We start from the raw sequence: 11,487 nt of genomic DNA on the forward strand, positions 1-11,487 counted from the left end.
TAGAGTCGAACAAAAACTTTATTTTGGTGGAGAGAATTGCAAATAAAGTTCTTCACCAACTTCTTAAACTTATTCACCCAAGCCTTGCAACATATATTTCACATGTAGGTTTGTATGAAAGAATAAACTAAATTTTTGTGGAACTTTTTCTGCATCACAATGTCAATCTTCATGATGTAGAAAAGCACAAATCAACAACATTGCCAGACAAACAAAATACATTTTTTTAAAAAACAAAAAAACAACAACGATTGATGATTAACAAATCATTTAAGTAGGCCTATGCTAGCCCAATGTAACGGGATCGAATCCAAGAGTGTTTATAAAAAAAAAACAAAAAAAACTTTTAAGCATTTTGAAAGGCAAACAAAAAAACTGAAAAGTATACTGATTTATTTTGATATTTAGTTGAAAATGGTATTGAGAACGAAAGAAAGCTTCCCTCGTAACAAGCAATTGTGTATAATGTGGCCCCACTAAAGCAGTTAGTTCCATTACAATATATGAAGTAAAATGATAATCATGCATATATCAACCAGATGAAGATGAAGAAATATACAGCACTTGGCTTCACTTCTTCTTCAAACTGTAAAAGGGAGAAGGAAGAGTTTTTTAAAAAATGCTTTCAAGAGTATTAATCCCTTGAACACGTGCTTAGTACATGTCCTACTTCAATTCCATCCATTATCTAACCGCTTATCCTCACTAGGGGCACCTATCCCAGCTAACTGCGGGCAGGAGGCGGGGTACACCCTGAACTGGTTGCCAGCCAATCGCAGGGCACATATAAACAAACAAGCATTCGCACTCACATTTATACCTCTGGACAATTTAGGGTCTTCAATTAACCAACCGTGCATCTTTTGGGGATGTGGGAGGAAACCGGAGTACCCGGAAAAAACCCACACAGAGAACATACAAACTCCATACAGGCGGGGCCGGGATTTGAACCCCGGTCTTCAGAACTGTGCGGCAGATGTGCTAACCAGTCACCCACCGTGCGCCCCATGCCCTACTTCAGTTCTTCAATTTCTTCGGGATACGATTTGTCACCAGCTAAGGTGAGCAAGGATAAAAACATTTCATCTCAACTAATTTATAGGAAAATGTTATTTAAACTCTGACAGTTGAAAAGCCTGTTGGAACTGATTGTGTGTTTAATTGTGGATTCTCAACCACTGTGCCTTTAGAGATCACCATGTGTGCCATGTGAAATGATCCAATTTCACTTTTGTCCATTACATTTTCATCAAACTATTTTTTATTTTTTTTATTTACCGGAAGTAATGCGTCTTCTTTATTTATCTATCTACGACAGTGATGTATAATGACAGGTAGAACACTTAAATGTTCTTCCGCTAGATGACAAAGTACAATTAACCTGTGTATCCACCTGTTGCCATTCATACAACAGAATAGCTTTGTGTTCAATCAAACAGGCCTAAATTTGTAAATGAAGACGTGATCATCATTAATACATTATATATTGGTGCATTGAGATACAAGTTTCTTTTTTTCCAGGACCGCGCTCGTAACTAAAAAATACTAATTTTTGCCCAATTAACTTAATGGAAATTCCATTTCTTTGTTCCAGCCTCCACCGCCCCAAAAATAAATAAATAAATAAATAAATAAATAAATTTGTTGTTTCTTACTAAATAAATAGCACACACGGAATATAATATAGCACTAGATTAACAAAAATGCAGTAATGACATAAAATAGAATGAAGTATAATTTTTTTTTTTTTTTTGCTTCAATCTAATGGACATTGTGCTGCCCGCCATGCCCATCTGTGGGCAGTATAATACAGACATGGGGATATACATAAAGAAGACACAATTGTTCAGTAAACCACAGTAATATTAGTCATTCTTCGCAGAGGATCAAGACTATATGCCTGTGTGAATTGCTATATCAGTCTACATGTGTTGGTACACTATTTGTTTTCAAATATCCATTGCTTGAAGAGTTACAACACAGCAACACTGATGCTATTGATTAGCCCATCTATGGAATTTTGTGTTGTTTGTTAGCATTAAGCTAGCATGAAGCCAAACAGACTTATCTAAAGCGGCGGCACGGTGACCGACTGGTTAGAGCATCTGCCACACAGTTCTGAGGACTGGGGTTCAATCCCGGCCCCACCTGTGTGGAGTTTGCATGTTCTCCCCGTGCCTGCGTGGGTTTTCTCCGGGCACTCCGGTTTCCTCCCACATCCCAAAAACATGCATGGTAGGTTAATTGACAACTCTAAATTGCCCGTAGGTGTGAATGTGAGTGCGAATGGTTGTTTGTTTGTATGTACGTATGTGCCCTGCGATTGGCTGGCAACCAGTTCAGGGTGTACCCCGCCTCCTGCCCGATGATAGCTGGGATAGGCTCCAGCACTCCTGTGAGCCTTGCGAGGATAAGTGGGTCAGGAAATGGAAAGGACTTATCTAAGGCAAAGCTATATGATAGGTTTGAATACAAAATGTGTAGTCTCTTTGTTTTATGTTCAGTTTGACAAAAACTTCAACTCAGGTTGGTAATAAACAGCTTTAAGCCTCTTTTTTTTGAAGAATTGTTTCTATCTGCCAAACGACTTTGAAATCTACACACGGTGGAGTGAAGATTCTATGGGGAGACAGTTGCTCACCTGTTGCGGTTATAGGCATCTGCTGGGACATGTGGAAGATGAGCCAGTTGCGCAACCAAGATTCAAAGCCCTGCAAAAAAAAATATTTCAAACCATAAATAAAATGTTTGTGTGTGTGCGCTCTCTCATTTCTGAACATGGCTGCTTCACCTTCCACTCAGTCTCGTTCAGCTGCTTCTTTAGGCTCTGCAGGTTGGCCAATATGGTGTCGTTGAACTTGGGCATCTCAAAGTTTTCCTGAAATTGTCCACTTCACTCGATTAGTTAAAATTAGGATTGGGGGGGGTGGGGGGGGGGGGGGTGGTCCTGAGTGAAAATTACCTCCATGAGCCCAATCATTTCATCCATGCCAACGGAATCCCTCTTCTTCTCTTGCTGCGATGTGAAGACAAAAGGATCATTTTAATATTAGACATTTACAATAATACTGTGTTATAATATTTCAAATGGGCATGCAGTTGTGACCACCCAACCTTCATTAAATGTTCCAATTATATGTATTTCAGGGAGCAAGGGGTAGAACCTACTTTCACAGGTGCCTCGGTCGCCACCGAGTCAAAATCCACAAACGCATGTATCCTAGGGAAGCTGTTCATTGGTTCACGCATCTTTATTGTAGCCACTGTGGGGACAGGTTTAAAACTGATATTCTTTCCTAAGAATGTTGTTGCACTCAAATTAAGCTATGCTAAATGAATTTTAGTAAAAATTATGTCAAACTGGATTTGGATTCATTCCTCACTTTCCACATACAAATACTGTACATATTTTACAAGAGTGATTAATAAACAGCTTGAAGCAAGCATGCTAAGCTTTTTCTTTCCAGAACAGTTCGCTATCTGACAAACTTGTGCAATAATTATAATATGACAATTGTGCAAACTAGTCACTTTATGTTGCTTGACGACTCACTGCATCAGTTGCACAATTGTCATTGTCTCTCCATTACTCATACGCTTACATTGCTCAACGACTCTCTTTTCCTCAGTGTTTATGTGCTAACTGTATCTTTGGTCATTGTGGCTTGTTTGCTGTAATACTACAAGGCTCGAGACTGCGACCGAATTGGTTTCATATGCAACCTTTTTTTTCCGGCTTGTGCGATTAAAAATGTTGTCTTTTCGCACTTGCGCAAGTGCACGTTTTAATGGTTGAAAGCCATCTTTTTCCCCACTGCAATCTCCCCTCCTGTACGCTCTCCAAGAGAGAAGGAACCATCTCAATTGTTATGAATTCAATTTGAGTTAAAAGCGACCCGCTGCAATATATTGGCTGCAACACAATTATCGTAATTTCTCGTGTATAATGCACCCCCCACCCCCCCCCAAAAAAATTGTCAAAAGTCAATAGTGCGCATTATACATAGCTATAGGGGCAAATGGAAAAACTTTCACATTGTATAAATGTATGCTGCCATCTAGTGGTTATGAAAAAGCTGTACACTTTCATTCCAATATGCCATCGCCACCAAGAGGTTATGAGAAAGGTGTACACTTTCATTCTAATATGCCACCGCCACCTAGTGGTTATAAAAAAGGTGTAGCCTACACTTTCATTCCAAAAGGACAGGGGTACGTATGAGTGCATATATGTACAGTTGTGCTCATAAGTTTACATACCCTGACAGAATTTGCAAGCAAAGGGAGAACATCCAAACTCCACACAGGCGAGGCCGGGATTTGAACCCCGGTCCTCAGAACTGTGAGGCAGATGTGCTAACCAGTCGTTCACCGTGCCGCCTGTGCTATTATTATCCAATCCAATTTGTGTAATTGGTTCAAAAATTATTGACTACAAATGATGTATCTTTGTTATACTACTGTATCTATGCTGGCGACGTATAGTGACAGGCAGAACAATTCAAGACTGATCCATGGGACTGCAGAAGATACAATTAAACTGTGTATCCACTTTGTATGACATTTCTGTTTGGTGGTGTGCAATGAGATGTTTTCTAATGTAGAAAATGTCCCTTGGCTCAAAAAAGGTTGGAAAACATTGGTATAAACAACATTAAACAATCATCAGGTGGCACGGTATGTAGTGGTTTCCGTGTCTGCCTCACAGTCAAGTTTCTGAGTTCAGATCTCTGGTCAGGCCTTCCTGTATGACGTTTACATGTTCTCCCTGTGCTTTCGTCTGTTTTTCCCATGTACTACGGCTCACTCACACATTCCTAAAACATGCATGTTAGATTAATTAAAGGTCCCCGTCCATCAGAATCCATTTTTTTCTACTATGATGTGGTTTTAATTTGACATCTATGCGGTTTGTCGATTGAATGCAAAAGGCAAAAAAACGGCATAAGGCTCTCAAAACAGGTGGATTTGAAATCGCAGACAGTGTGTATAGTTTTGTCAAATAATGTTCAAACAGTTGCCCACTTCGTGTTTGGTACCCACCTACTCAACTCATGCAGGATTTCCACGTTATAAGTCTCAGCTGCTGCCAAGCCATACAAATATAGTTGATAAAGTATGTATTGTTTTTCAACAACACTTAATTATATTCATAATTTATGAGTTAACAGTAGCTGAACTAGCAAAGCTTGCATTCATTGTCGCCAAGGATGATCATCGCTGCAGGTTCAACTCAAATTAATGAGAACGGTTGATGAGCATAACCTTCACACCTTCCCCTCTCTTTTTATTTTCACTTACATCTCCTTTTAGATCATGGTCCCTATTAGTGGGCCAACAATCCAACGCTTGACAAATTATGCTTCAAAATGATAGTAACGGGGGGATGAGCGTCCTGCTGGCCACCCACAATGTAACGTCGTGATTGAATGGCGAAGAGTCCAATATGCAAGTCCCAAATTATCTGGGATACCCTCTAGCTCTCTCGTGATGACCGACGGATGAAACTACCACTAACTATATCTGAACTCCAGTTCCCTAATCTTCCTTAGTAAGACACCCCGTCTTTCACTGCTAGTTCAGCCAATCACAGACCACTCGGTGTTGCATAATTATTTTACCTTGAGCTGCGTGCAGCTGCCTGTTGAGATTGTCAGAGTTCTTCTGGAGAATTTGGATCTGCTGCTTCTGGTCAAACACCATGTAGGCCACAAACACTTGACTGGCCAGCAGCAGGCATGCCAGCATAGTCAGGCCTGCCACCTTCAGGGCGTAGCTATTGGAGCCCCTGAGGTGGCATCATGGAGGAAAAAATAATAATAATAAATCATCATTTACAGTATACATGATTAAATAGGTCAGTGTGATTTTAGTGGAGTCACTTCAATATAAAAGACACCAGATGTCTGAGTAGCTATTGTAAATTACCTTCACTAATGTAAATGTTTAGTTTTTAATTTTATTTGTTTTACATCAATTGTTGATTAATTAATATTTTTTTCTTATTTCATTAAAAACAATACCTTCACTAATGTTAACATCACTTTTTAGTTTTTAATTTGATTTCAATGTATTATTAATTCAATAATAAATTTAGTTTTGTTCTTATTTAATGAGAAAATACAATCAATTTGAAATAGTTATCTATTAATAACCTATGGAGGTATGGCAACACAGTAGTGAAGTCAATAGTAAACGTCTGTATGAAAACATTTCCAGGTCATAATTATCATACAAGCACGTGTTCTTATGTCGCGCCTCGTTCGTATCTCGGGGTCCACGATATATAGTATATTGTTTAGATTCGTATGTACTATTTATGTATTAAAACGTTCTGCCATTTTTATGGTAATCATCTAATTGCCAGTTTAATTAAATCGCCTACTAAGAGGAAGTACTTTGTGAAATTCAACCGTTTGAAAACAAAAAGATTCAAATTGATTCAAACTATCAATCAAACTAAGGTGTTTTTATCACCTTGAAAAAAAATCCTGCGGTACATTACAACATTTTTGCCTTTTTTTTGAAACAACTTTTTCTTGTGAAATAGAAAACGAAAGTGTGAAACTCGCCGACGAAAAACAAAACATAAGAGAAACATTGATTCTCGTGTTAATTACCACTTAATTTAAAAATAATGTTAAAGTCGTACAAAAACAAACAAAATACGTGTAGCCAAATGACAAGTCTGGGGAAACAATAAAGTGACAAAATACATTTGATTTGGCCTTTATGGTAAAAGGGAGAAAATTCGAAGCTCAACTGGTACCATTACTCACCTTCTGGATCTTTCAACACGAATCAGGTTGTCAGCACTGCCTGCCCTTTCCAGGGGAGCATTTTCACCAATCTCCTCCATTTGTCTTTTGTTTCTCTCGAGGCTTCTTCCCGTCACACTACAGCACCCACAGTGGGACAAGGGCAGAGTTTTCCCATATAAATGCAGTACAGTGCTTCTCTTAAAACAAGGAAGAGGAAGCGAGAAGGATGACAGAGAGAGAAAAAAAAAAGGAAGTAGGCGGGGCTTAGTAATAGCAAGCTGTGATTCGTCAGTTTAGCGCCGCATCACTTGTTGGTAGAGGCAGAAGTTTCCCAGATCCACTTACTTTGACAGCCTCCCATTTAATTTCAATGAACATTTGTCATAAAAATGAACACGAACAGTACAAAAAAAGCATCATTGACCCACGAGCTAGTAGCTAGCTAGCTACTGAAATTCATATTATTGGCAGATGACCCAAATACATTTAGTGCAGGTGAAAATTGACAGCAACAGTTGGACACCATTAACTCATAATTCATCAAAATTAGAAACTGATTTGACAAAAATAAGCTTTCACTAAATTTGACTATGACAAGAATTATTGTATGAGGTAGCAATAAAACAAATCATCCAGCATGGGTGCAGATAGAAGTGGTATCTCTATAATGGCTAAAGCAAAACTCTTTTTAGTAAACGCAGGGAGCAGGTGGAGGAACATTTAGAAAGGTGGATGCATGCGCTGGAAAAGAGAGGAATGAAGGTTAGCCGAAGTAAAGCAGAATATATGTGCATGAATGAGAGGGGTGGAGGGGGAAGAGTGAGGCTACAGGGAGAAGAGATAGTGAGGGTGGAGGACTTCAAATACTTGTGGTCAACAGTCCAGAGCAATCGTGAGTGAGGTAAAGAAGTGAAGAAACAGGTCCAAGCAGGTTGGAACGGGTGGAGGAAGGTGTCAGGTGTGTTATGTGACAGAAGAGTCTCTGCTAGGATGAAGGGCAAAGTTTATAAGACAGTGGTGAGGCCAGCCATGATGTACAGAGTAGAAACAGTGGCAATGAAGAGACAGAAGACTGAAGAGAGAAGCAGAGCTGGAGGTGGCAAAAATGAAGATGTTGAGGTTCTCTCTCGGAGTGACCACGTTGGATGAAATTAAAAATGAGCTCATCAGAGGGACGACCAAGGTTAGATGTTTTGGAGACAAAGTTAAAGAGAGCAGACTGTGATTGTTCGGATAGTGAGTATATTGGTAGACGGTTGATGGGGATGGAGCTGCAAGGCAAGCGAGCCTAAGACCTCAGAGAAGGTTGATAGATGTTGTGAGGGAAGACATCAGGACAATTGGCGTTAGAGAGGAGGATGCAGGAGATGGAAAAGGATGACACGCTGTGGTGACCTCTAACACGACAAGCCCAAAGGAAAACAAGAGGTGTCGGGCCAGGGGCAATAGATACTGTATAAAAGTGCACTTCATCCACTCTGCATGCTACAAAAAAAGAGCGTTAGAGTAGTGCATAAAGTTGGTTATCTTGAACATACCAACCAGTTATTTGTAAAGTCTAAAATAATCAACATTAATTATATAGTGGAACTTCAAATGATAACTTCTTTACAAAGCCAGAAACAATTTACTACCAAGCAATTTACAGAAAATGTTTCAAGAAAGATTGGGGGGGTTATAAATTATGGGACATGGAAAATTTTAGTATTCAAAATGCTGAACTACAATAAAAATAACAATACATTTGCATATCAAATAATGCAGTATATGAAACAGAGCTGAAACAATGTCCAAACATAAACCAGTTAAAAAAAATTAAAATAAAATAAAAAATAAATCACCAAATATCAGAAAGGTAGTTTTCAATATAAATAATATATGGGACAACGCATTTTATATGCATATTACTTTTTATGTACAGACCCTTTCCAAAAAAAATTAATATGGAAAAGTTTATTTATTTCCATAATTCCATTCAAAACATTGAACTTTCATAGATTATGGATTCAGGGCCCACAATTTCAAGTAATTATTTGTTTATGTTTACATAATTTGGGCTTCCAGCCCATAAAACCCACAAAATCAGGAACTCAAAAATTAGAATACTGTGAAGAAATCAGCCCAAATTATGCAGGCCATAAATGTTTTAAACTGAGTGTCACATACTAATCACCTACTAAACTCAAAGAACCTGCACAGTTTTCTCCCCAGGTGTCATGAAATTGCTTCAAGTTCAATTCTCTCAGTTGGGTTCAATATGGGGAAGACTGCAGACTTGATAACTGGCCAGAAGACCATCATTGATACCCTTCATAGGATGGGTAAGCCACAAAAGTTCATAGCTAAGGAGGATGGCTGTTCACAGAGTGCTCTGTCCAAGCATATCAATGGAAAGTCTAGTGGAAGGACAAAATGTGAATGTGAAGATGCACCAGCAAAAGAGATGACCGTGGGCTTCAGCGGATTACCAAAACAGAGACGATTCAAGAATCTAGCAGAGATCCAGAAAGAGTGGAATGAGGCGGGAGTCACAGCTTAAAAAACCACCACATTCAGACGCGCTACAACTGTCGGGTTCCTCGGGTCAAGCCGCTTTTAAGCCTGAGCCAACGTAGGAAGCGTCTCAACTGGGCCAAGGAGGGAGGAGGACCGGACTGTTGGCCAGTGGTCCAAAGTCCTCTTTTTGATGAAAGTAAAGTCTACCTTTCATTCGAGAATCAAGGTCCAAAGGTTTGGAGGAGGACTGGTGAAGAACAGAACCAAAGCTGCTCGAGGTCCAGTGTGAAATATCCACAGTCAGTCATGATTTGGGGTGCAATGTCCAGTGCAGGTGTTGGTAAACTCTGCTTTCTTAAATCCAAGGTCACCGCAACAGTCTACCAGAATGTTTTAGAGGGCTTGATGATTCCTTCTGCTGAGGCTCTGTATGGAGATGCTGATTTCATCTTCCAGCAGAACCTGGCCCCTGCCCATACCAGCAGAAGCACCAAAACCTGGTTTGATGCCCATGCCATCAGTGTTTGACTGGGCAGCCAACTCGCCGACTCTAAACCCCACTGAGAATCGATGGGGTATAATCAAGAGGAAAATGAGGGGCATCAGACCCAAAAACAAAGAACTGACAGCAAGCATCAAGGAAATCTGGGCTTCCGTAACTCACAGGCAATGCCACAGGCTGATTACCTCAATGCCACGGTGGATCGAGGCAGTGATTAAAGCAAAGGGATTCCCACCAAAGTACTGAAGATTAACAAATGGTTTTGAATGTACCATATTTTGATTGAATTAATTTGACCCTAATTGCTTTCTTTTTCTACAAAAAAAAACTAAGTAGTACATAGTGATTTCTTCAAAGTATTCAAATTTTTTTTTTTTTTTTTTTTTTAAATCCTCATTTTGTGGGTTTTAAGAGCAGGAAGCCCAAATTATGTAAAAATAAATAAATACTGGAAATTGTTTCAATTGTGGGCCCTGAATCTATTATCTATGAAAGTTTAACATTTTGAATGTAATTCTGAAAATAACCTGATCTTCAAATTTTTTGGAAACGGTCTGTATGTAGGTGTTTGTTTTCTCTGGTTTAGTCATTGTTTGCTGTTTTTTCCTTCATTAATATCCAAGATACTGCAGCTGCTGGTATAATTTGTATTAGTGTACAGTACATAGGAATAAATATGTGTATCTTATATTACTAGAGTATTATATTGATGTTCATAGTGATAGTTATATAGGATCAGAAGGCTGTAGAGAGAGAGTTGAAGTAAGTGTTGACTTCTTCCAAGTTAAAATACAGTAGCATAGCAGGCCAGGGTGCCAATTTTTGTGCAGGACTGTATAAAAAGATATGCTTTTTAGTCTTGACTTTCTGACATAGAATTAGACTAAAACTTCCCCGTTTTAGGATTTTTCATTCATTTTTCTAATTTCCAGAGTAGTGAATAGTGATTTTTTTGGACAAACTGTATACCTGTATATATTAGACAATACAGTCATGCTAAAAAATATTGGCATAATATTATATTTTTGAGCACAACTGTAATTGTCCAAGAATGAGAAATGAAAGTTGTATTCCTATTTAATATTCTAAGGCTCAGTACCATTATGCAGTTGGAACATAAACACTGGACATAAATATAGGAAAATAAAGAAAACTACTTAATGATTCAATAAAAATGTACAACACAAAAGTTAAACAAAACTGTACCTAAATAAGTTTAAGAACAAAGTTCTTGAAGAGTAAATACAAATGTGTTGTACTAAAAATTAATAAATACAGGACAGCACAATGTTATAAATACAACTGAACTGTATGTAGGCAGTGATTCTTTTGCTTACCACTAATGGAAGCCCACGTACCACTAGTAGTACTTATACCACACTTTGACAATCCCTGATCTAGAATCCAAGACAACTTTAAATTTAGAATAGATATGGGTGCACGGAGAAATAGTGTAAATAATTGTGGACAGGGAAATTTTTGTCAAAATTAAAATCATTGAAATAACATTTTCTCTCAGCACATTTATAAAAAAAAAAAAAAAAAATCCATATTAAAGATCTACATTTGCTAGGGCTTCACTGTATGTAATTACCAAATTGAACAATTCCCGTAAGTTTCAGGGAAATAAAAAACATCTCATTTTGCAAGCTGATACTGAAAGTGAATTCCTCAGCAATAAAAGACGGAAGTGAAAGAGTAGAGGGGAAAAACATCCCAATTGTGAAA

The 11,487-nt window shown here is 38.4% G+C and overlaps 1 protein-coding gene across 1 annotated transcript; it reads right to left on the reverse strand.

The window, feature by feature from the left end:
* Positions 1–6,968, reverse strand: cd74a (CD74 molecule, major histocompatibility complex, class II invariant chain a). Its single transcript, XM_061686159.1, has 7 exons — positions 6,780–6,968; positions 5,622–5,788; positions 3,169–3,263; positions 2,963–3,016; positions 2,792–2,878; positions 2,642–2,711; positions 1–586 (listed from the first exon to the last, which is right to left on the reverse strand). Exons 1-7 carry the CDS (start codon positions 6,857–6,859, stop codon positions 582–584), a joined length of 558 nt encoding a protein of 185 aa, XP_061542143.1. The 5' UTR covers positions 6,860–6,968; the 3' UTR covers positions 1–581.
* Positions 6,969–11,487: the final 4,519 nt, after the last annotated feature.

This window comes from Phycodurus eques, chromosome 9 (assembly GCF_024500275.1).
Source record: "Phycodurus eques isolate BA_2022a chromosome 9, UOR_Pequ_1.1, whole genome shotgun sequence".
In the NCBI taxonomy this organism is placed as follows: Eukaryota; Metazoa; Chordata; class Actinopteri; order Syngnathiformes; family Syngnathidae; genus Phycodurus; species Phycodurus eques.

What these genes read in the sequence shown, in the direction of transcription:
- cd74a (XM_061686159.1), bottom strand. Translation starts at nt 6,859, where the DNA reads ATGGAGGAGATTGGTGAAAATGCTCCCCTGGAAAGGGCAGGCAGTGCT. An exon ending in GCAGCTGCACGCAGCTCAAG is followed by an intron (nt 3,264 to 5,621) that starts GTAAAATAATTA and finishes CTGTCCCCACAG; the next exon opens with TGGCTACAATAAAGATGCGT. An exon ending in AAATGATTGGGCTCATGGAG is followed by an intron (nt 2,879 to 2,962) that starts GTAATTTTCACT and finishes GGACAATTTCAG; the next exon opens with GAAAACTTTGAGATGCCCAA.